Here is a 25,742-nt window from a genome sequence, read left to right as displayed (position 1 = left end):
TAGTGCTGCCTAACGCAGAGGTAGGATAACACGCGGTGCCCGAGAATTTTGTTCGCAAGACAATACAGAGTTTTGGCGCAGGTTTGGTGCAGATTATTCGCAATTTTTCTCAATGTAGAAACATGTAGCAGGCCTTGCCTTTTGGCGTAGTTTGACGGAATTGGTGCAGCAACCACATCATTGCTAATATTAACTTAGAGGCTTGTAGCCCATTGTATGTAATTTGCATACCAGTCCTTAGAACTTCAAAAACGCAGTTACCCTTGGCACTGGCCCAACAAATTTTGGCTCATCTCAAAGAGTTATGTGCACTCGAGCGGTTGCTCTGCCTGCAAGCCTCTTGAAAGTGCATGTATTTTGATGCAATGCACCCAACATTTATTGGGCCACAGCAGAGGGCAACTGTATCTTCTGAATTCTAAAAACTGACATGGATATTACTTATGTTGCGCTACGCACATCTCAATAAATAAGCCTGCTAGCGTCCAGCAGCTGCACCAATCACACCGGCTCTCGACTGCTGTCAACGCATTGCTTTAAAGGCCCAGCATTACCGCACATGCTGGCCATTTACTGTACGAGGAAAAAGCAAGTTAACTGATGTGTATCAAAGGAAAAGGCACACCAACCACTGGTACGCGTTCCTTTTCTTTTTGACATGAATCTACTATCCAACCAGAGGAGACTTCATAAAACCTTAGATTTCTTAGCTGCTATTATGTGTGAGATGCTGCAATTAGTGAACGCCGTCTGAAATCCTCGATGGCTGGCAACTCCAGCACAGACAGAATCCAATAGTGAGCACTACTTGCAAACTATTCAAAATTACAAACATACACTCACTCCTAGGAAAACCAGAAAGTTGCAATGTACTGAGAAAAAAAGTAAGGCTCGTGTAGCCCTTTAGCATGGCTTGGCGCAATTTTAGCAAATTTAATGCTTTTCGAATGGCAAATCACATTTTATCAATAGCGCAGCTGTCCCACTCTCTGAATGCACCTGGATGTTTGCGAACATGGTCATTTTGCTCACCAAATGCCTCCCAGTACATAGGTACTCAATGTGTTAAGCCCAGGGCAAAAAAGGAAGAGCCGATGGGTCAGCAAAAAATAAAACACACTTCACATGGGTGATTACTTGTGATTAATCACAACCAATAAAATGCTCCCTGCTCACATGTGATGATAATAAGCTAACCCTTGCAGGTTGCACAGACCAAGTTTTTTTAATTTTACAGAGCAGACATTTTCTGGCATCCACTATCAACATGTGTGCAAACTATAGGTGGCAACCACATCAGCAAGAAATTGTCCTGGCAAAAGCAGTTTAGCATAGTATCAGTAAAACAGTGAAAAGGCACCATTTAAAGAACACATGAGATGGTCACTGATATTTTAATAAAATGAAAGATTTACCCAGTCAACAAAACAAACCTTTCATCATGTCATCTAGTGTTAGAGATGTAGCAGAGCCCCGTGGCAACTATTTGTTCACGACTTGTATGCACTCCTTGCATTACTTCATTTCGTGCAGTACAAGTTCAGGAGTGGTGGGTGCAATGTGCCACTCATGACTACCATGGCCTGCTACTGCCATATTTGTACAAGTGCACCAACACTGCGAGTGTTGTCTACAGCAGACTGCTATGAATTTCCTGTGATTGCAACTTCTATAGTCCTCCTTTACTGTTTAACAATTGTTTTAACAGCTGGTAACACAGAAAAGCCAGCCGAATAAAAAGAAATTTCGGTGACCTCTCGAGTTTGCGAATGAGTGTGCTGCCATGCTTGCAAGCACAAAGTAGCACTGTTCACCTTCCACCACCCACCTGTTATGATCAAAAAGCTAGCTTTGTTCCCATGGCATCAATCTGCAAGCACAGTGCTAGGCTGTCACCACTGAGCAGCCTGCATTTCTCAAGTACTCAGTGCAGCACTGCCGAGGCACGGGCTAAATAGATCAAACTAGAGCATGCCCTACACTGACAGTGCAGCTCAATCGAAAAGACCTGCTATGATGGCACCACCCACTTTGTGCTGCAGCAAGGTGAACAAGCTGCCACAGACGTTACGAAAGATGCAAGTCTCTGCATGGCTAGCTAGGGACGATCAGCAAACTGAGCAATTACCTGCTGACATATGTTCCGGTACTGGAACAGACCTTCCTTCGCGATGTGACTCTTCTTGAGCTCCACGCAGAGTTCCAAGTACTGCTGCATAATTGGCTCGTGCACTTTTTGCCATGTTCGATGCTTTCGGCTCTTGATGACGTCGTAAAGAGCATCCAAGGCCCGATGTTTCTTTCCAACATCAATAAATTCTGCAAGAATAAATGAACGTCATGCCTTACAAGCATGTACTGGAATTAACCATTTTCCAGGAGCAAGTGGAAAAATCGGGCATCTAAATCAAATTATTGCAAGAACATGCCATTAACTCGCGACTCGAGCGGCGTGGCCTGTTTTCAGCCACGCCGCTCGTTCCAGCAGCCGTACAGTCAGGGACAGAGTTCTCCGGACCACGTGTTCCTCTAACGAAGCCGATAGCTCTGGTATTAGTCGGCGGCTGGAGACCACACTTGTGGAGATGAAAGAACAAAAAATTTGCTTTTACCTCCACAAGTGCGGTCTCCAGCCGCTGCCTGATAGTAGAGCTATAAGCTTTGTTTGAGGAACGCGTGGTCTGGAGACTTTTGTCCAAGACTGTACAGTATGCGAATCGCGTGTAGTGACCTGGAAGCGCACTACACCACCACTTTGACCACATATGAAGAATCAGTGCTATTTCTTTTGGCAGCAAACCAAGCAAACACGAAACGTGCTGAAGTAAAAACAAAACAAAAAAGAAACATCTTGCAACTTCCTTCAAATAAAGTTAGCCGCGGGCGATAAAACGGCACCATGAGTGACAATCCAGACTAATACATGAAACGCAGAATGAGCCACTTCACACGCGAACAGCAATATGTTGTGATGTCCAACAGGTCGACACCGGGAAAGAGTTTGTCAAAAGTGCGCATGCATATGCCGCAAAAATTGCGGACCATACTGACGCCCACTACCTTACCTCGTGCTCGCTTGAGCGCATTTTCAGGTCGTTGAAAATACGTCGGCATGATGAGTGACGAAACACTAGACCATTAGTCGCACTTTCAGAACAATGTTACTGCTCACACACAGCGGATTTGATGCCCGGCCACTCTAGGACGTCAAGCACCAGGCGCAAAATGGCGAGAAAGGGTCACGTGATAAGTTTTTCATTCAGCTCGGAACTATTACTGAAAGGCAATAAAAAGTAGCAACAATAATTTAGGCAAACAACTATTTCAAAAAAATTTAGTTTTTCATATTTATAATTTTATTTTTACTGCTTTTTCTTTTACAAAACTTTATATTTGGGTTTGTTATTAGTGTTGCTTGTACTCCCTCCCATAACTTTACGCAATGCCAAAATTTAAGCAAGATAATTGTGTTAGGTACAAATTATATTGAATAACTTTGAAAAATATCAATAAAATATTATGCCAAAATTTTTTAAAACGTTGTTCTCAAAGCGGCAATTTCAGGGAGTGTACGTATTTCATAGAACAGCGCAGTGCCGCGCCCTGCCGTCCGCTATCCGAGTCACTTTGAACGATAGCCGTTCGCTTCTCTATCGTGCGCTGAGAGACCGTGTTCGTCGAACGGTAAGACGGTGCTTCAGCAGTAGCTGAGTTGTATGTCTCTTCTGGTTTGCGTGAGAATTGTTGTTGTGTTATCCATTCAGCCATTTAGAACTGTCTGAAACTAACTTCAGGCTTAACTGGTGGACTTAACGCGACTGCACAGGGCATATGGGAGAGGAGAAAAATCACTTAGGTGAACGATCATCTTCGTGCACCATTCACCTAAATGTGTGGAAATGTCATCGCTTTGACATTTTCCGACATCGGGCTGAGAGTGTGGTGGGCAGAATTGTTTACTCACTTCAAATTAAGTCGCGCGTGCGCGAGGCGCGGTTTCGATGGAAGTCACGTTAGACGCCATGTTCCGTAGCTGTCGCGCACGCCGCTTGGGAGCATCTCGGCTGCCGCTGTGAAGGCGCTGCGAGTTTCGTCGAGTTTTCGATTGATAAATTTAGCGTGTACGCACCTAATTACTTTTTCCTAACTTTGCGGTGATTGCGGAAAATTACGCAGCCCGTGCAGCGTCGTTTGATAGCTTCGGGGTTCTTGCTGTACCCGCATCAGAGGAGATGTTGCGAATATGCTGCGCTGTACTTGACGATGCACCAGGATCAACCGGGATGCCGAGACTTCGCGTGTCCGCGCCTTGCTGCACTGTCACAGCTCCAGATTCCATTTCTGGCGTCGAGCCAAGTGCATGTTTCGCGAAGTGCGTGTTTTGTGGGCAATTCCTGGTGCTCATTGGCAGTTTGTCGCCAGACAAAAATTGAGGGATGTCCATGGTCGCGCCTGAAAGGCCGTCCTCTCCACGTGCGGCGACGTGCCACGCCTATTCGCCATTGAGGCCCGTACGTGAGCGCGATGTCGCTCAGACCAGGTGTCAAGTCTCGTCTGCGTTTGCCTGAGCTAATGCTGCCGTCGATCGTGACGCTTTCGTGCTCCTTCGGGCTGTTTTCGCGAGGGTTGGCGAGTCGCGTCCTCACTCTTGGCTTTAGCTGCGGGCCCTGCCTGTTGAAGCCGGTCAGGGACCAAAAGCGCTCGGTTTGCCAGATGGGTTCGCCTGGCCCGCTCTTGGGAGGGGTGCGCTGTAGGTCTCCCGTCGAGTTCGCTGTGGTGGTGGTTCGGGCGCGGTCGCTTTTTTGTAAGGGAGCGGCGGTTGTGTTGATCGTGTGTGCTGTTCTGTTTACCGCGCATGGGGACAAAGCTATATATTTGCTAAAAGCACTTTTCGTTTACTACCCGTTGCTGAGCCTACGCAAGGTTTGAAAGCGCGGAGGCGTGACATCGGTCATCTTGAGCGCACTGCACTGCGCCCTTGTATTTTATGAAGACAGGGGTTAGTTCGCTTTTAGCAGTACCTGATACATTTCTTACGGCTGATTTCTTTGATAATGCCCATCGCGGGCGTTTCTTCCGTCAGCCATGGTTTGGTGCATTTCTTGTTTTCTGCTGCCATTGTGTTATTTACCCCGCGTATTGAACCAGCCGCCCGTGTATCGGTAGTCGGAACGTCTTCCTGCAGCATGGGCATATTTAGTCTGGGCTACTGCGGAAAATAACCAGCTACTGTTCTCGGGAACGCGCAACGTTCACACGAAGCACTGCTTAAAATTAAAAAGCGATATTCTACATTTTCTTTTTATAAAACATTTTATGGACAGTCATGACGTGTAGTTGCTCAGTGCAACTACATTGGACATTGATTTCAAAATTATAGTGCAGAACGGAGAAGGGTGGGGCAGCCGTGCCGTAATCTGCGCGGTGGATTGTGATTATACTTGGTAATTATATCCTAGATGTTAGACTTTCTTTTCTCTTGAAATAGTACATTTTATGGAAAATCATGACGTGTAGTTGCTCAGTGCATCTACATTGGACATTGATTTCAAAATCAAAGCGCATAACAGAGAAGGGTGGGGCAGTCGTGCCGTAATCTGCGGCATCCGCACGGCTGACTGCGGATGACGGCTGATTCTTAACGCCTTGCTTTCGCAAAGCCCCTGCATCAAAACCTCAAGAAACTTTGCTTCAAGAACTTCCATGCTTATCCCTCAGTGATATTTTTCATGCTATGTCGCGTTGCTGCGGGATTGCTTTATTTAATGCTATAATTTTGTGACATTTTCGCAATGCTATGTTTTAAGTCACTGGAAGAAATCAGGTCATGCATGCATAGGGTGCTCTTATGAGTTAGATCACACATTCTGTGGGCACAGCTTAAGCGCCACTGTGAGACGGACTCCTAAGCAAACTGGGTCATCTCTCAGCGAGAATTATAAAATGAAGACTGCGGCCAGGGGTTATCTGTGATGCTACCGTGCATTATGTGCTAGCTGCACCATATCACCACTGATGTTCAGGACAGACAGGCAGGAGAGAGGTCAACACGCGCTGCGTTTTGCAATGCGAGCTCTTTGTGTGTGTGTGTTGCAGCCATTTGAGAGCCGTTTATGTCAGGGCGTTGAACTTCAATCCAAGATGACTGCCTCAGGTGCATGGTGGTCGCACTCCGCGAGTACTGCATGTCGTTCTCGCCTTATTGAGAAAGCTTCCCAGTTGGTGGGCAATGGGAATTTCGTTTCTAGAAAGGTACTGTCCGCTTTCGGAAGTTGCCTTCATGGCAGAGCATGTTTGGGTGATGCAGCCTGCGTGGAGAAGTAACGAGTGTTCCTCTTATGCCTTGGGGTGTGTCCGTATGAAGAAAAAAAAAAACGATGCCGCATTGTCATAGTCGCAGCTGGCCTGCAGAAGAACAGTGGAAACGGTGATCTGGTTGCCATGCCAATGTCGTGTTCATACCCTTTACAGTGGGTGGACATCTGATAAAACAGTCAGACCAAGATGTAAACAAAAAAAAAGTAAAAGGAAGGAAAACAGTGCTGCAAGTTAGTCCGTGCTCGGACTCACTTGCAGTCAGTTGTAGCTGTGCACCAAGGCCCACCACTCAGCTAGGCAATGCTTGCAGGCTGCCACCGCTGCCTATTTCCCTGCCTGAAACTGAGCATTGATGGTGTCCATGTTGGCAACCCTTTGTAACCGGTGGTTACGGCGGAAATCAAGGGAGGGGTGAATTTGGAGGGGAAAAGGATAGCCAGACTAGACATTGTAACAGTGAAATTGAAAGAAAGGGAAAAGAGAAATCAATTAACAAGGGGGGGAAGTATAGGCTAGGTGGCGAAAGCTGCCGCCCGCTCATCCATCCATCCAACGTTGTAGTGACCAGCCAAAAAAAAAAACCAGGGGAACAAAAACCACACATGGACATGCACAAGGTCTCCAGGCTTTGACCACTTTCGATCAGTCATTGAGACCTCTGCTTAACCTGAGGCCACCAGCTCTGAAGGTGCCGCCGACAACGTTGGTTCCCTCCAGGGGTGGTGTCGAGAGCCCGTGGCAATGGAGGGCGAAGTGCTGCATAGTTTGTCTCAGCTCTGCACACTTGACACATCATACACGTCACAGCTGTATCAAAGTGGCTGTGGTACTCCAGTGCCCCAAGAGCTTCGGCACGTGCATTAGAGAGGAGGCTGCTAACACCGCTGTTATCATACAGCGGTACGGATTCGATGCTGGTCTTATGCAGCTGGTAGAGTGGAAGCGTGGACTTTTTCTCCATGTTTGTGGCCCACACCGCCTATTAAGCTTGTTGCACGCAACAACGCACTTTGATTGTCCACTTGGTTACAGAATCTTCAACAATCCGCTCCTGTGTGATTTTCATTAGGAGTGCCCTTTTTCGGAACTTTGTTTCCCTTATTGGAGGGTTTCCATCCACTGCCAGTCTTACTACATGTAGATCTAGCAGTTCAAATAAACGTTGTGAATTCCCAAGCTTGAGACAAGTTTGTTAATGCATGGGCCATATTGCACTTGACCAAAGCAGTCTCCAGTATTAGTAATTACTGAAGAGATTTTTTTCACTTTTGTTTAGAAGATGCCATCTGCACCTGTGAGGAAAAGCAGAGCAGCAGCTGGCAACATACTGCAGTGCCAATCTGAGCCTCAACCCCACCCCCCGATTTCGAGCTTCATTTACACGGGTGCTATAGACCTCGACTGAAGCAACTTTTACATTTAAGCATTGTGAGCTTTATTAGTATGAACAGGTTTTGAATGTGGGGGGGGGGGGGGGGGGGGGGCTGCTTAGTCTTGTTGCTGATGTGCCCTAGCTGGTTAAAGGGGCACAAGCTACATTATTAAAGTATGACATTCAGGAAATGAGATCACATTAAATATTAACAAAACCTGTGAGCATACAAGGGAAGGGAAAAGAGAGGCTCACTATGACATACATGATGGAAGCAAACAGTCACCGAAACCAAAGCGCATAGAAAATGTTTTTTTAATTGTGGTGTTCATCAATGGGACATTAATAGGGTAATTTTTTTAAAGATAATTGATTAGAAAGCAGAAGAAAAAACAATGTGCTGCTGATGGGATCCGAACCCACGACCTCAGAATTTTGTACCTGGTGCTCTACCAACTTACCTACGGCGACAGCTGTCTAGTCTTCTGCTTTCGGAGGTATTTATGTGTTGTGTAACCGAACCTTGAGAGTGTTCACCAGTGACACCGTCGTCCATGGCATCGGACCTAGTACGTCCTATATTACTGTGAGTGCCATGTAGGAATGTGATTGAATGGTGTGGGGCGGAAGCTGTGCGAGAAACCCTCTTATGCTACTTATGGCATCGAGACTGCCAGAATCGAGGCCCTTGTTAGCCCGTGTGATGCAAACAGTAGCATGAATCTTGGAAAAGTTTGTGACAGGCTATGCAGATGCAGTGTCTCAGGTCAAGCCAACAATGTTTGCGTTATGTTTGTGCACTTAGCACATCACCTGTACAGCACCCCTTTTTTTTGTTTCAAGCTACTTTCCAAGGGCCTGCTGCAGTGGCAAAATGGCTGAGGCATTTGGCTGCATAGCGTGAGGTTGAGGGATCAAATCCTGTGTGCTGTACAATGTTACTACATGCTGTAGAATCCGAAGGGGTTGGAATTTGGCATCATCCACTTTGGTGCACCTCGGTCTCAACATGCAGCTTTGGTGTGTTCAATCATATGAGGTACCATAGTTCAAGACTGCTTGGCTCATCTGGCATCCTGGAGAAATGCAGGTTTGCTCACAAGGTGCTATTGGGTTTCCCATTTCTTTGGTTGGCGAGAACTAGCGAAGGTGACCTGGTGGTGCTGTAATGAGCTATCACTTCTGGCAGTGCAGCTCGCTGTCGGATCTGGAAGCTCGCAGACTTGCACCTAGTGACGGCGGCCGCGAGGTGTTGGGTAGCAAGTTCCTCGCATTGTCCGGCCGGTAGTGTTTTGTTGCTGTCTCGGCGCCGCCATCTTTGGGCGCTGCCGTCGGGAGAAGGGCGTGCACTTGGCCTCCTTTCCACGCTGCTGCGCGAGAGGGCGCGGCGCCTCCATGCTTGGCGCCCTACAGTCGAAAGCAACGGGGCTGATTTATTCAAAGCATTGGGGTTGGGGAGAAATAATCAAGCGGCGGTTATCTGATTGGTGGCTAAAATCAAGAGTGAAATTTTACGAGTCGCGGCTAGGTGGCTTGAGCCGCCGCCCAGTTTAAAGGGTTCAGCCTTATCTATCCATGTTCAGATGTTCTCCGAGCAGGCCGCCATTTAGCGGGAGTATCGGGTATTGCCGGTTGTAATAGGGTAGGTGGTGGTGGTTGTGCCCTTCATAATCCCTTGGTGTAGTGATCGTAATGGTGGCCAGGCCCTTCATAATAACTGGCAATCGACGAGTTTGGTTCGGATGAGAAAAAAAAGGGGTTCTTCACCACACAGGTGGGCAATATAGCCGCTGGTCAGTGTTCGGGAAGAGCCACCAGTGCTGTAGCCGCCGCTGCGATGGCTTTCCATTGGGGTGACTGACCTTCCCTGCGGAAGCCCAGCGCTGTTGGCAGTGGTTCGGAGGTGTTTGAAAGCCGGGCTCTTGGCTGGGAAACTCGGTGACAGTGGCCAAATGATTTGGATGGCTGTCCCGACCAGAGAAGGCGCTGTTGTGAAGCACGGTGCACTTTGGGAGCATACGAAATTCGCAGTAGCTGTGTAAGGGAGCAGTGGTTGTGATGGTGTCAAATGAAGCTGTATTAGGAAGTGTAATGGGCTCAACATTTGACGCTTCCGATCCGTAAAGCAAGGTGTTGTGAATTAAGAACGGGGTGGTTAAGCATCAGTTTTCCCATTGAAAAGTTACCCTAGAACTAGGGAGAGCAGCATGTTTCGCTTGCTGTCTTTCGCAAAAGTTAACCGCAATGTGCCAAACGGAGTTCCCACCCGGCCATTGCTGCAGCCTCACGTTGTCGTACTTGCCAAGGCGGAGCTCGCTGCCCAGCGAGAACACCACTGGCGGACGAAGGCGCGCAACGAAACGCCACAAAACACGGCCCCTGGTGCGTGGCGGCAGCTGTGCGTTTTTTTTTTTTTTTCGCTCACGAAGGGCATGATTGACCCTCGAAAGCCGATTATTTTTGAAGAAATGCATTGGGCAAATAGTGGGCACCATTCCTCGTTGGAAAGAGAAGTGAAAACAGCCCACCACTGCTGCGCACGCCCACCGCTTTGCTCGCCCGAGCCGCAGTCGGCGGCAGCAGCAACTCCACACGCGGTGGCGCTTCCTGCCGGCGTTTTGGCGGCGGTGCCCTTCCGAATGGCTGCGCCGGCCAGGGGGATGCGCGGCATCTGTGGTTGTATAATGAGCTTGATTAGGCTGACGCAGTCTGGCGGAAAGAACCCCATTGGCGGCCAGTAGGCGCTGCCCAGGTAAGGCAGCTGCTTCCGGACGCTGTGGTCTCTCGCATGCTGGATTTTTGGCAGCGGCGAAATCGCTCCGCAGACAAAGGGGCACTGTAGCGAATGCGCTTCGTCGCTGACGCCTCCCTTTTGTGCGGGGGACGTCGCTCATGCTGACTGCGCGGACCTTGTGCCAGTTCTGCATCGCTGCTGTGCGCAAAATGGCCCATTGCGACACAGCGCGCCGCAGTCGGGAAGAGCGGCATGCATACGAAACTGGTTTCGCAGTTCGGAGAAGTTTGGCTCGCCGCAAAACCCGTTGTGTTTTCTTTTCGATCCCATGGAACAGGAACCATGAGCCCCTTTGCTTTCTCTGCTTTGAGCCTCTGGGCAACAAATTTTTCGTGCTGGCTCGGCGCAAGTTCACCATCGTATGTTTGCTGCCGTTTAGGGCACTGCCGGCCCGATATGTCCGCGTTACTGGCGTCCCATTTCAGAAAATCTGTAGACTGTCGTGCATCATTACTCACCAGGTTTCTTTTTTTTTTTTTTTGGGGGGGGGGGGGGAGCGAGTCTACTCTCGAGTAATTTAGATGTTCGCACGTTCCTAATGCTAAGTAGAGCTGAAAACCAGTGCAGGTTACATTGATTAGTTGGGTGACTAATTTTCGTTTGACAGATAAAGACTAACGCTAACCTACAGCACGGACCAACAAGGAAATTCTGGGTCCGTGACAAATTGACGCGTGTGCTGAACGAGCTCGCGAGGGTAGACCAGGGAAAGTAAATATTCCGGGCAAAGTTGGCTAGAAGCTGGTGGGGAGTTAAAGAAACCAATAGCTTACCAATAATTGGGGTAATGAAATCAATGTTTGATTGGATTTTTTTTTGTTGCCTTCACAGTGAACGTACGCACCTGGAAATGCAAGTCAAGCAAGGAAAGGCTGTTTGTGCTACTGGGAGAAAATGCACTTGTCACGAATTATTAGGTGCCTTAAAGAAGGAACTGGTTACGAACATCTTAAAAACTAGTAGTCCGCGCAGCAGTGTGTGGGGCGCATGATAGCTTCTTGTGCGCGCTAGAACGAACACAACGCGCACATTTATTCGAATATTATAAAAAACAACGCGACGGTGAAGCCGAGACCTAGTGGACCGAATCCGTCGGAGGAGCAGCTTCTCTCCTCCCCACCTTTCGGCCGGAGCGAAAGCAGCGTGTGACGTAGCTCGGGTGGGCGCGCAGTGGCCAACGTTTGTAGCGGCGTGGTCGTCTCGGGCACTGGCGCGGCCGACGAAAGCGGTCGCATGTCGCTTCTCCGGCAACCGGTTTGCTCGCTTGACCGGCGCTACGGTCACTGCGTCGGCTGTGCTCGGTGCTGCCGCGCATCATCCCGGTCAGCGAAGACATCCGGCAGGTCTCGGTCTAACGTAAGCGCGCAGGTGCGCCTCGTTGCGTTTGCATCCCCGCGGGAAGTAGGTGCCGATGTCAGAATCACTGTGTCCCATGCACCGCTGCTCTTGTCCCATTTTCAAAATTCCTCACCCCCCCCCCCCCTTCCGCCTTGTCCACCTCCTCTGCAGTAGTAATATATATATATATATATATAACGCTGTATGCTGCACCAGTGTTTGAGAGGAGGAGGGGGGGGGGGGGGGCAGTGTTTAATTCTTTCGTTACCACGGGAAAAGGACCTTTTTTTGTTTCAGACAAACATTTTTTCTAGAAAAAGTGTGATAGAAGCATATAAAATGCATAACAATGATTGAGATAGAATACACTTTCTAATGAAATTTATTTCAACCCAAATTCTGGTTTGAAATGCTGTGAAAAAATCAATAAACAACAAAAAATAAACAGAACAAATTTTTTGTTTAAATGACAACTTTCAAAGCACTTTTACCAAAAAAAATTCTAGAAGTTACAAAACAATGCAAATTCTTTCTAAAACATGGCATTAAAGTATTGAAATTATAACTTGAATAGTTTTCGAGCTACAAATTTTTTCTTTATGCCTCTTGAAAAGGCTCATTTGAGCGTGTCCTTGATATGAATTTTACGATGCAAAAAAAAAATTGGAAGTTATAATGTTACGTGCCAAACGAAAGCTTGGTTTGAAAAAATACAAATCGGAACTTGTTTAATTTATGAAATTTTGGAAAAAGTATAAAAACAACAAAATATAGCTGCGATATATAGCATGCGATAAATATAGCTTTGATATAGCTGTGGAATCGAAATCCGACGTTACAGCATTGTTGTCCGAGTCACTGCTGCTCGGAGCATCTTGAAAATCAGCTGCAGAGGCTGAAGAATCACGTGCAGCGGTACTCTTCCGAGTGTGCGAAGTGCCTGAGCTTGACGCGATGCCATCCTCACCGCATGTTATGTCGCAATAAAGCTCTGCTCCAACGGCACTTCAAAAATGCTCGACTCGCGGGGAAATAATGAACTAGGCCGAAAATGGAACTGTCTGAACAAGAAACCAGATGTGTCCGCACAAGGGACGGGAAAAAGAAAGCGAAACAAACAGGCCAACGTTCCGGGATCGGTTTGCGTAGTTAGTGTCTGAACCAAAATCCGACAATGCAACATCGTCACCAGAGACTCTGCTACTCATAGCATAGATAATAATAGCAGTTCATGCAGTCGAAATGCGCGCAACAAGGTTTTTCAGAGCGCGCGCCCGACGCCAACCACGGAGCGTCCTCGTCGTACCCTCCGCTCCGTGGTTTCGGATCCCACCGGCGGCATTTGGTTGTTTTAGAGCGCAGCTCTTTGGCGTCCGTTCCTGGGTTTCGCGTCGTCGTCGGCCTCGTAACCAGCTCCGCCCCCCTTTCATCCCCCCAGCGCTATCGGCGTCAGCGGCATCAGTCAGTCGCTGCTATCTCTTCCCTTCTCCCTTTATCGTGTTGTCCGCTTGCTGCGCGCGCTTCTGCCCCCATCGTTTGCCGCTGGGTGTACACGCCGCCCCCCTCCCCCCTCTTCCTGCGAGTATCCGGTTGTCAAAGCGCCGGCTCGAACTTAATTCCTTTCTTCGCTCCTCCTCCAATGCAACCCCTGTGCGGTGGCAATCAGAGAGCCAGATCGGTGGCGGCGGATCTGTATATGTGCACCGCACGAGCCGAAATTGCGAATAAAAAAAAAATTCTGTGATAGCGCATACATGTGTTGCTCGATTTCTTTGCCTCAATCTATCGAAAAGGTGAAACAGCTTATTTGCTGCGCTCAAATTTCGCATTAGGAAGTAACGTAATCGTCGGTAATTTTTTTCTTCTGCTTTTCTAATCAATTAGCTTTAAGCGATAACATATTCAGTAATATTCTAAACTCATCAACACCACAAAATAAATAAACTAAAAAAAACACCTGTGCCCCTTGGTTTCTGTGGCTGTTGGCTTCTTATTTATAACGAGCCCCTCATTCCCCTCCCCTTGTTTTCTCGGCTTCAAGGGCATTTCAAACATTCACGTGTCATAGGAAAATTGCAGTCTACGCAGAAACCGAAACTGTAGTCTGAAGAACAAATTAGACGACGCCACATCACCGTAACGCTATAATGAGGAGCTTTGGTTCGCAAAAACGGAGCAGAAGCAGGAAACTGAACGCACAGGCCAGTGTTCCGGGCTCTCATTGCGCAGTTTGAGCTTTGAAACAATACTTGATGATACAGCATCGTCGTCAGGGTCCGTGCTAATCAATGCATCAAAAATATGTGGTACAAACGCAGCAGAATTGCGTGCAACGGGGTTTTTTTCGACCGAGCGCCATTCACGATGATGATGGCTTGTTCGGAGCGCCCAACGCCGCACCCCGAACTTCAAGCGCATCTCAAATATTGGCAAAAATATGAACTAAGCATGAAATTTAATTTCAGTGTGGGAACAACAAACCGAATGACTCAGCATGTTCGTAGTGGCCGCGGTCGCGCTGCCGTAGTGCTTTGTATTTTTCGATCACCGGCGATCGAAGCATAGAGGCGTGGTAACAAAAGAGTTAAGGATCACTGCAGATGTTAGCCTCGTTATCTGTAAGGCTACTGTAGGTTACGTGTTCAGGTCAGGTCACGGGAGGGGGGAGCTTGTTAATACTTATTTCCATTGCGACTGGTGGTGGTTGTAAGGTTTGCCTATGGTCTTGCAAAACAGGTGTCGAGCATGGGCTACCTGTCCTTTCTCACGCCACCTGCAGCTCAGGTGCTTTCCGGAGCCCCCCCCACTACAGCGTCCCTCAAAGCCTGAGTTGCTTTGGGACGTTAAACCCCAATAAACCAAACCAAACCCTGTGCTTTGAACACCTGTTCTTGGCTAGCGCGTGGCCACTGGTGAATCTGTCTGTCATTGCGGCCATGCAGGGGAAAAGATGGGTGTCACCTACCAGTGAGGTGTTTTTATGTGGTAGCGCTATAGGTCAGGTCCGGCGGAAAACCCGGGTTTCGTGACTGGAAAAACCTGATTTGTGGAGAGGGTAGTGACGCGAATAAAAAATTCTCTGCCAACACTGCCTTAGTGTCCGACTTGAGAGCGTTAGCTACGGGAGCTTGGGAGTGTTTACGGGAGTGTTTACATCGGTCTGCTCAGCAAACATGGAAAAGACCAAATTCAAACATCCCTTCTAGTACTTAAGCAGCGCCATCTACCTCATCGATTTTGCACTACTATTGCGGTTTGCAGCCACCTTCGCTATATCAGGTATATTTGCTTTGATGGCCCCTATAGTGGCACATATATAACGAATAGAAAGTAAAGTTATTAATTGAGGTGCTACTTGCTGTGTGACGTGGTTACTGTTTCGGTCAATTTAACCTTTATTGCAGACAGACGCGTCCTTGAACTGAGCTACCGCTCTGAAAAGGTGGTCTAGCGGTATCGAGCCGCTGTCGTTTGGATTGGGAGCCAGGTACGCTGCCGCTACACCACTGAGGAACGTCCGTTCAGTGGCCGGATTGGAACAATTAGTTAAATGGGGTCACTAATTAGCGTCATCCGTTAATATGTACGATGATTTCTAAAAAGCAGTATGTCGTGCAATAACCGTGTGGGTGTCGGCAAAATAATGCGCCGGGGGACCACCAAGCTGTCGGAGACCTTTCGCACAGTTTCCCTCAAGTTTTGTTTTTCCTGTCCATGTGCTTCGTTTTGGACAGTGCGACGGAAGAGTCGCACGCCCTTGGCTGGCTCTTTAAAAAGACGGCCCTCCCGCGCGTAAAGCTTTGGCCGCAGTCCCGCATGCCACGCGCACTCCCTGCGACGCAGTGTCTGAAAGATGCGTCGCTTTTGCAGGGGGGTTTGCTGCTGGCTGGGCATTTGGTGGTGATACTTGAGCGTACTGCGCATACAGTTAAACCTGGATGCAACGAACCTCCACGCAGCGAATACCTCGATATTGCCACGTTTCTCAATTTCCTAACGCCGCCCCCATTGAAGCACGTCCTCCGTGTAACGAAGGTGTTGCAGCAGTTGACCTTGATATAACGAACTCGCAACGCCGACTATCTGTTAGCTTGTGGGGAGTCGCGAAATGTGGCAGAAAAGTTTCGATGAAGCGCTGACATCAGAGCAACGTCTACGATCGCAACGAGCGGCCGCGGTTGACACAACGCGCCGTGCTGTCGGCGCATCTCTTGGAAAGTCATACCATCAGTTCATGCTGAGGAGCAGCGAAAAATAACGGTACGAGCAGGGCGCGCCCGTCGCTGCCGCGTGGTTGCTCGCGTGATTCCGGCGCCGATAACTCGCGCGTCGGGAGTGGGGGACTGCGGATAGCACTGGCGGCGCAATGGCTGCCCATTTCCCCACCCTCTTTTGTGGTTGGGTAGCTTTCATCGCGTCGGCCGCTATAAAATGCGCGCCAAAAAATGTGCAACCCTTCAGCGTGACTTGTTGAGGCAGTACAGCTGTAGGAACGCAGAGAGGCCCTTGGAGCGTCCTCATGTAGCAGCTGAACCCCGTGTGCGCTGGCGAATGCCCCTACCCAGTCAGTCTAGCCGCCGATATCAGTAGCGAGCTGGTTGCTGAACAAGGGATGCTTCGGTGCATTTTCGATGCTGCATTGGGCGCTGATGAAAATTTCACCCATGGCGCACTCCCAAAGGTTTGCGCCCACAGTTATGCGACGGGCGGGCCCCATTCACTCGCACGCAGGCGGGTACGCCTCGCGCATTGCTTTGTGTTTAGCGACGGCAGAGGGGGCAAACGTGCCGCCGTCGGTTTGTCGTTAGGCGTGGTGGTCGCCGCTGCGGTTTGCGGTGCGCCGAGGGCAGGACATGGGGGCGGCCTAATGTACGAACGACGATTGCTGCATATCAGGTGTCGTTACTCATGCGGGTCCGTATGCCGCTGCGGAGGCAGGTGGTTCGCTCCAAAGTTTCGACTGGTGCGCACTGTTTCGGGCACTGCCGTTCTGTGGATGGGAGCCATATGCTTTCCGGTCGCGCTGGTTTTGTCGACTCCAGCGACTAGATTGCTTACACTGGCTCGTGGCTACTTGTTCCAGCACTTCCCCGGCGCGTCGTATCAAGCGGCCTTTGCTTTGCCGCCCTTTTTGCGTGCTAGCTTTGTGTGTGCTTATCTTCTGCATGTTGAGACGCAGCCGATAGCGATGTTTCTCGTGTACGTGCGTGTGTGTGTGTGTGTGTGTGTGAGCGAAAGCTGTAATAGTTGGTCATTCCACGCCTAACTTTCTAGACGTTGCGCTGGGCCAGCTCCGATTTGTTCTGAAGCATTCATGGAAACTTTTCGCAAAGTGTGTAATTAAACCTGAAATATTTTTGCCGGAGAAAATTTATTCGTGAGGTGAGCTCAGTTTGAGAGTTTCGAAAGGGCATGATGCCGGGCACTGATAAATAATTCAGAAATCCCAGTTTAAAAAAAAAAAAGCCACAAATTTTATAGTGGCATTTGCCCAGGTTCTAGCTTTTGATATGAATCTAATGTATTTTCGACAACTTTTTAAATAAAATGTGAAAATACTATTTTGACGTTAAAAAACAATTTCCTCTTGGGAATTATGAAATGGCCATCTTGCTTCCCTCTGTCTGTTACGTATAAAAAACGTTAAAGCTGATGAAACTGAATACGTTGAAGTGAAATAAAAAAAAAAACACGACTTGCAGAAAAGTGCGTTTTGAGCCTTAAACACCCGTTTATTCTATCGTGAGGTGGTCCAAGTAAAAATACAAACTGTGACGGGTTTAGTATAACCATAGTCCTTCAATGTTTTTTGAAGGACTATGGTATAACATATTATTATTGCCTTTCATTTCTGAAGTTTTAATCGAGGTAATTTGTATTAAAGCGAGAAAAAAAAATTGAAGTGTGAACTCTTGTGCCGTAAGTTTTCTTTGCGCCTATTGAGAGCAGAGCACCGTCGGCACTCTGGCCCGCCCGGCGAAATGTACTACGACAGTTCTCGTTTCAAAGTGAGGTCTCCACTGCAGGCAGGTTGTGCTGCTGGTGCGGCACAGTGCGATTATTCATGCCGCAGTACTACGTTCGGTCACCCGAGAGCGAGGCCGCCAGCGTGTCTCGAGGACTCCGCTCAGTCACGTACGCTCCGAGACGCGTCCCTATGCAAAGGACGGCGGTTGCCGTGTCGGCTGGTCCTCGCGAGACGGCACATTGAATACCTCGTTTTCCTGCTCTGGGCTGCGTGGCGCCAAAGCGCGGGTTCGCTCTATCTTCGAAAGCGAAAATGATCTCGCTTATCGCTTACCACCCGCCAAATGCCATGCGACTTCTTAAGATGCACGACTGCGAGTGGGGGCAAACTGTAGTTATATCTGGCCATTAATGTCGTGTCATGCCAGGTGCCGTGCTCTGCGGTGAAGCAACTTGCGGCGCTAAGCTCAGCTTTATTTATTTTTTCCTCCCTTTAAACAAAAATGATCTTGATCAAAATTTCAAAATGAAAGGCAATTAAACTATTCTCCTAATCCCGGCATCGTTTATATCTTTACTTGGACCAGTGGGTGTTTATGGTTCAAAAATGCACTTTTCTGTAATTTCAGTACTTTATTTCACTTCGACGCATTTATTTCATCGGCTGTAACATTTTTCATAGGTAATAGACATCTGGGGACGCCAGATAGCCATTTTCTAAATTCCGAGAGGAATTTTCAACCTTCCCAAAATACATGACCTCAATCATCTCGAAAGCCAGAATCTTTGCAAATGTCACTAAAGAAATTGGTGGTGTTTTTTTTTTGAAAATTTCGATTTCTTGTTAATTACTGAGCAGTGCCTGGTTTCGCGCCATTTCGAAGCGTTCAAATTGCGCTCACCGCTATTGAATTTTTTGTCAAAAATATTTTAGGATTAGATTATGTACTCAAGTTTCCTCTTGTTTTTTTTTTTCACCACATTGGTGATGGTCGACGTTTGGCGCGGAATGACCCAAGCTTCGTACTGGCCATTTGAGTAGTAGCAGTTTGTAACCGCCGCCACGTACCTCACAACACGATTGAGGTGTCCACTGACTGACCCAGAGAACCAGTTCCAACGGTGGGCTTAGGTTGCGTATAAGACAACAACACTAGGGACTAGCCTGGAAGTGTGGCGGGAAGCCGACCAAGCACGTAATCGGCGTTTGCTGGTTAATGCGCTACTAATTTTTTTTAGCTTGTAATCCTGTGCGTTGCGATCGCATTGGTGGAGATTTACAAAACGCATTCTTTGGAGTAGTAACCGTCTTTTCCCCGTGGGTGTTCGCGCGGCGTTGAGTGTGCTATCGACCTGCATCTGGTGCCCGAGTTGCCCGGGCGACCGCCGGGGCGCCAGTCGGCCGCGCGGTGCGGAACCTCCGTCTGGTCTTCGCGGCGCCTGTTCTCCTCCCCCGGCCTGCCCCTCCGGCGCCGCTGGTGGCTCGTCTCTAGCCGACTAGTGTGCGTAGATTACTAATCCTCAGGCATTGTTCCCGGCGTCGCGTTTGTTTTGTGTGTTTCTGGAAGCCGGCCAGAAGGGTGATACCATCGCGCAATATGGCAGACGTAACTGGTGTTGGGCGTTGTCTCGGCTAATTCGACCCGCGTGGCAGGCATTGAACCGGATGGCCAGTGGTGGCCGCCGCGTGCCCCTTTGGGAGGGTGGCGCATCCTTTCGGTCGGTCTGCGCTGCTGCTCGGTAGCGTCTCCTCCCTCTCTGGCGCTCTTCACCCATTGTGTTACTTATCCGGCGAGGCCGCTGTAGTCGTGTTTCCGCCTGCAGGGAAAAGTGATTCGAGGCGGCAGTAGAAGAGGGGCAGGGACGCCTAGATGATACAGTGGCAAGTGCACCATCTTCGGTTTCGCGGGCGATTCGCGCGTTCACGTGGTTCCTGTTCGTGGAGCCACTTGTGATGTTGCAGCCACATTAGCTTGTATATTTGGTGACGGGGTCTGATTAGTGCGTTCGTGAACAAGCAGGAGGCACGCTGTGCGTGTGATCCGCTTGCTTACTGAAAGTAGTCCGGCGAGCAGAATTTGGGCAAGGAGAGTCGTGCAGACCGTTTTCCTCAGCGGCGTTCAATCTTGGACCCTTCGTTTGGGTCGCACGGAGACGGTGGCAACATGTTGCGCAGGCTGTGCTGCGCCAGTGAGGCTTTAAAATAGGTCAGTGTACGCCGGACCAGAGCGCAGGGCGCTTCCATTTTCTGTCTTGGGACAAAATGTGCTAGGGAGGGGAGGGGGCTTGTTCTCTCCGGTGCAGGCGGCGGCCGCCAGAGGCGCTGGCGAACGAACCTGTCATCATCAAAGGGGCACGTTTTTTGCGCGCCAATGGGGGAATTGGCGATCTTGTGACCGACTGAGAATGTCATGCGCTTCACGGCGCGTGTAATGTGCTCCGCTTCATTTCGACTGCTGAGACGGCGCATGTTTGCCCGCTCGTCCTTGGTGGGGCGCTCCGTGCGGGGCATCCGGACAGCGAAGCCGCAGCCGCCAGGCGGCACTGTAGCGGTAGCTTTCTGGAAACAGCCGCGCCCTGGGTGTGAACGGAGGTCTTCAGTGGGCGCATGGAGGCGAAATGCTAGACACACAACGTGTGTTATGGACGAAGCGAGGGCTTCTCCGAGCGGAATGAGAGGCCCCCATCTCATCCCTTGCCCTTGATGGGGCCAACGAGGCCCGTCGTCCCCGCGTTTCCTGCTTGGCTGCGGCAGGCCCCCTGCGTCGCCACTGTTGCTTTGGCTCGTTATTACTTCCTTCTCCAACGCGTGCGCGGCCGCTGCTGCACTCCGCCCCGTCTCTTGGCAGTGGTTGTGCTAGTACTTCATTTCACTTTCTGTGGGGTGTTTTCGGTGTCATGGGCATGGGCTCTCTTGGTTTGCTAATTAAGTACATGGTAATGTTCCAGGCCACTGCTGACCAGAGATTATCATCCTACTTGTCATACTAGTCCAGTTATGGGGGTTCCAAGTTGCAACTTCAGAACCCTGTAACTCACGCTTTACGATAGGCAGGATGATATTTTTTATCTTTATTGCATTTCTTACTGTCAAGAAAAACCATTAGCATGCATTTTAAAAATGTAAGTTCCTTGCAGCAAAATTTCTTGAAAGTGCTTGACAGACTTGTAAACATGCTATGTAGGAGCACAAGGGACTTTTTATTTACTTAAAGTTAAATGCAGTATTTGGAACCGGCACGCAAAAATACGTTTCCTACGGTTTTAATAATTGTGACTTAATTAAATATTTTTAACCTCATCATCCCCCACTAATGTCACAAATGTTGTATATGTTGTTTTGCAACTAAAATTCAATTGTTTGAAGGTCCGGACTCTGAGCATGGACATTTGTGTTCAGCATGAGGGCGATTTTGAATAAAGTTAGGAAATTTGTGACTACTGTAAATGTTGATTGTATAAACGAGGCCATGGTATATTTATGTGCTTGCCGAAAGAAAAGCCGTGTGTGCAGTGCTTGTACATAAAGGAGGTGGAGGGTTTCACACTTTTCGCATTTTTACGTGGCAGAAGTGACGCTCACGGACGATGGCCGAGACCAAGGCTCAGACCAACGGCCTCTCGGACGGCCAGGCCAAGGCTGAGAGGTACGACCCTGACGACCCCGAAGCACAACGCCAGATGTGGCGGCCCCCAGACATAGAGCAAGACATGAAAGAAATGGAGCGCCGCAAGCGTGTAGAGATGATTATGAACAGGTAAGGCGGTCATCATTCATAACTTCTGGGCTATTTTGTAGTGCAGCCAAGAAAAAAAAGCCTTTCCTGTCCTGCTGTAATGCAGAAGCTGTGGCTGTGAGCACTCACTAGTGGTGCTGTGCAGAGCAGACAAAACTGAAATCTGAAGCAGGTACTTCTGGCATTCACAAACAATAGTAGCGCTGTAGTTCTTCAGTTCTCAGACAAGCATGTGCTCGTCTGTACAGTGTAGAGTAAAAAAGTTAGCAACAGTGGCTGCTTCTGAGCCATTTGCACCAAATATGCTCGAAAAGGCTGATCCTGCTACATAGTGACTAGGTGAGGATTCTGCGTGAAAACGCCACTCATACAGTAGAATCTCTCTTTAGTAAAGTCACTGGTCCAAAATTTTCTGTATGATTCGCCTGCACTCGCTGCACCAGTTCTGTAAAGTTCTGCGGCGGTGCCGCGAGCATGGAGTGCAAGTTTCGGCAGAATTAAGTGCAGCTTGGCACTGGCTCTGGTAATTAACTGTCTGCTTACTTAACATATAGTGTTGGTTTATAAAAGGAACACTCAGAAATTTCTTACAGCCTGCTCTTGTCACCCCTATTGAAGTACTGCATTTGCACGTATACAGTACAGTTGTGAATATGAGTTTGGTTCCATGTGAAAATCAGAGCTCTGTGTGAACATGGTGTCGTCCCCCACTGCCTCAAATCTCATTTGAGAGGCAGTATTTAACCCTTTGTGGGGCAGCATTTATTTTTTGCAGAATTGATGGAAAATTGTTGATTGCACAAGCAGGTGAGGTGCACAGTAATGGTTCTCACACTAAATTTTACTATTTTAGTACTAATGGTTGTGAAAAAAAGTGGGATGTATTTTTCTTATTGACCTACATGAGTTTCCTCTCGAGTTAGTTTCTGCTAACCACTTAATGAACTACGCATTTGTGCAACTTTCACAGGTTTGTGTTCTTCGCCAGTGAGCCGAACTTCACACGACACGCCAAGCATTTTAGACATTTGTTTTTTTTTGCCCTCCTTGTTCATGCAGAAGAGCTTCTTGCTGTTGGTGTTTCTGTATATTTGGCCTTTGGTGATTTGGCGCCCAAGAACAAACTCTATGAACGTTGTTTGAAAATTCCCATCAAAATTCAATCATTAGGCTTAGGTAAATGTTCGCAACTATTTTCAGCAGAGTAAAAAAAGTGCTTTCCTCTTATTACTTGTAATCTCAAACCTTAAGAACACATGCACATTGTGCTCTCCAGTTGTTCCTTTCTGTGCAGGAAAAAGGAATGACTATCCTGGCTTTGATTTATTTTGCCAGATCGAATATAGCCAAAAACTTCCAACGCGCTTGAAAAAAAGAACAAAGTTTCAAGGTCTTGATTCGCTACCTTATGTAGTGGATGCAGCTGAACCATTTTTAAACAGCCTTAAGATAGGTGGCGTCACAGCACAAGGGGACTCCTGCATCCCACTGCCTCTAGCAAGCATTTTATTATGGAGAACAAAGTGGGACATGTGTGTCCCGTTTTCCCACAAAGGGTTGAGAAAGGCGCGCCAAACGCGGCAAAACTGCTGACGCAGTATCCTTGTGTTTTGCCATCACTGCCATGACTTCGTTACTCTCCACTGTACGTTCACACTATGCTCCGTGGTTGCATGACTGATCACCAAACTTGTTATTCAATGTGTTGTCATTTCATCATTCGTTTTTTGAATCATCTAGTACTGTATGTACCACTATGGTAAGCACCCATCATTTTTCGTGGAAGTGTGCAGGCAGTTTATTTTTGTGCTAGGCATGGTTGTTGAATGCTAGGGGCTGGTCTTGGAATGTCTACATTGATGTTACTGAGGGCACCCAATTCCGTGGAGGCTGTTTGCGTGTAGTTTGCCTTCTGTCCTCTTGAAATGGGGACAGGTTTCATGTGTTCAGTCTCATGGCTGTAGGTCGTTGTCATCTTGACTGATTTTTCAGACTCCAGTGCTCAGGATCAGTGCGTTGCTTGCTTTCCTAAGAGAGAGGAATAAGAGGTCAGTGCAGTGTTTCATAGAAAGTACTGCTGTTCAGTGTGGCTGGAAGTGAGTAATTGCAACTAAGACCAGTACTGTGTCCCAGCTTTGAATAAAAAGATCGCAATTCACATTTGCATGCACATTCACCATCTTGAGGCAGGAAAGATTGCTTACCCCCATTTGTTGAGCTTCCTGCCTTTGCCGCGGTAGCATATTTTATTGTGGGACCTCTGTGGATAAAAGTGTCTACTTTGTGCGCAGCCAACTGTTCCGGGAGGAGCTTGAACGCATCATTGAGTCGCAGCTCTCAGAGGGCTACACTCCGTCCAACATGGCAGCGCTGCAGCAGGTGACGGAGCTCTTGCTGCCACATGCAACAAAGCAGTCGACGATTAGAGGTGGCCGCTGCTTGGTTCCCATTAACGATGTGCGTGGCATCGATGGCCTGCGTTACTCTAAGGGAGAAAAGTTGCTGCGCTGCAAGCTGGCTTCTTTGTGTCGTCTGCTCGATGCGTACGGATGGACCACAGCAGCCTTCAACCACATCACGGTATGTATAGTCTCTCACGAAAGCAAGTTGCTTGTTCAGGATGGCCTTGCCTGTCTGCTGTCTCTAATTGTTATATTTCTCTAACCAGAAGAGGCAAATTGCCATAACTAATGGAAGGTTCGCCTCCATTCAAATGCTACTGCAGTGGCCACATTTCGTATGGAGGCGAAATGCTAGGGCCCATGTTCTGTGCGATGTCAGTGGATGTTCAAGAACTCCAGGTGGTCAAAATTATCTGGAGCCCTCCACTGCGGCGTTCCTTATAGCCAGAGTTGCTTTGGGGCGTTAAATCCTCATAAACTGAACCAAACATTTTCACGCAAAAAGTCTTTACATATATACATAACAGCACGACAGACGGGACAGTAAAAGGAAGAGGCACAAAACATGAGCGCTCGTGATTTATGTCTTTCTTACTGTCCTCTCTGTGGCACTGTTATTTATGTGTCATGAAGCAGCTGGCCCAGCTAATTCCACTCCTGAAAAATTCTTTGCTAGGCCCGAAATTTGTCAACAAAACACCATAGCCTAAACCAAATCAAAGCTTTGAATGCTGTTTGAATGCTGTACATCAGTATAATGTGAGGAGGGAGTTCAAGACCTGATGCGCGATAAACTCACCAGAATTTGTCGACATGTAAAGAAAGTGTTAGGTCTGGTGTGTATCATGCCAACAGGCAAAACAGTTTCTCATTGCACTGAAATGCAGAGTGGTCGGATATGTCTCATGGAAGACATTTGTTCTTTACTCAGCTTTTCTTTCTTCCTAACATAGCTTGCAGTTCCTTGCATGAAACCCATGTATATGATAAGTCTGAATCTCCGGAGTCTCTTCTCATCACGATCAGTCTTTCTCCTCGCTGTACGTCTGTTTTTCAAATATGTGTATCCAGGTATATTTATTTGTATTGTTGCTTATCTTCTGATGATTTCAGCAGTGAAAAACAGCACAGTGAAATGAACGGCTCTGGTGAACCGCTGTGCGATGCTGAGGTCGACACTTGGTCACCTTACAGGGGAAAGCATGACACTCTGTGCGGCCACTGGCGAATGGCCCCACCCGAAAGGTGTTTACACCCTGCAGATAAGAATTGTGACCCTGGGAGCACGGAGAACATATACAGATCAGCACACGATCGTAGTGGAACTGTTCGGTGGAAGGGAAACTTACTGGCAGATGCCTGCCGATGTTCCAAGCTGGATGGACGCTGTTTAGTTTTCCATACTGAAATCCGACGAACCAAAGTTGTCTTCAGAGTCACTGTGGCAGGTCAGAGTAACAGGTGTGCGCTGCATGCTTTGGCATTGACAACAACGTGCCAGAAACGCGGTGCTGAAGCCATAGACGTCGGCGTTCGTTGTGTTCATTGGCGTTGACCACGTTTTACACTCCGATCATTTTAAGGAAATGAAGTGCGCATAATGGCTCCCTGGATCAGTGGACGCCTGAATCGTGCGTATAGGTACGTGGGGTGAAGTCATTGGCAAGGTTGTGCCAGAAACGCGGCGCTGAAGAAGTGACATTTTTGGCTCTAATTACTTTGCATCGATCAAATTTTGATGTGCATCATCCTCTGTGACACACAATTATTCTTTTTCGTTTAACTCTCACACGAACGGAGAAATTGCTGCTGAC

General features: G+C 48.3%; 2 protein-coding genes across 17 annotated transcripts in view; one reads left to right on the top strand and one right to left on the bottom strand.

The window, feature by feature from the left end:
* The window catches only part of eIF3a (eukaryotic translation initiation factor 3 subunit a), a 33,038-nt gene extending 29,789 nt beyond the window's left edge, over nucleotides 1–3,249 (bottom strand). Inside the window, exons 1-2 of the mRNA XM_089578421.1 lie at nucleotides 3,066–3,249; nucleotides 2,129–2,319 (exon numbers count right to left, since the gene is read on the bottom strand). Of these exons, the coding sequence (XP_089434547.1) occupies nucleotides 2,129–2,319; nucleotides 3,066–3,114 (240 nt within the window). The 5' untranslated portion in view covers nucleotides 3,115–3,249. The remainder of the gene's footprint in view (nucleotides 1–2,128; nucleotides 2,320–3,065) is intronic.
* A 324-nt stretch (nucleotides 3,250–3,573) lies between these two features.
* Nucleotides 3,574–25,742, top strand: part of hts (adducin 1-like protein hts) — an 89,937-nt gene continuing 67,768 nt past the window's right edge. For 14 of the 16 annotated variants that reach the window (XR_016290090.1, XM_089578418.1, XM_089578414.1 and 11 more), the window contains exons 1-3: nucleotides 3,574–3,684; nucleotides 21,360–21,547; nucleotides 23,818–24,106. Coding sequence is in view for 15 of the 16 variants with exons in the window: in XM_089578418.1 (XP_089434544.1) it covers nucleotides 21,378–21,547; nucleotides 23,818–24,106 (459 nt within the window). In the remaining variant the exon portion in view is untranslated. Of the gene's footprint in view, nucleotides 3,685–19,647; nucleotides 19,672–20,282; nucleotides 20,641–21,359; nucleotides 21,548–23,817; nucleotides 24,107–25,742 lie in introns of those variants that run through there. The other 2 variants (XM_089578408.1, XM_089578407.1) reach the window with 2 other exon arrangements.

The sequence above is a fragment of the Amblyomma mixtum genome, chromosome 3, assembly GCF_055824585.1.
Source record: "Amblyomma mixtum isolate Tamu chromosome 3, ASM5582458v1, whole genome shotgun sequence".
NCBI lineage: Eukaryota > Metazoa > Arthropoda > Arachnida > Ixodida > Ixodidae > Amblyomma > Amblyomma mixtum.
This window is presented reverse-complemented; position numbering and strand designations above follow the sequence as displayed.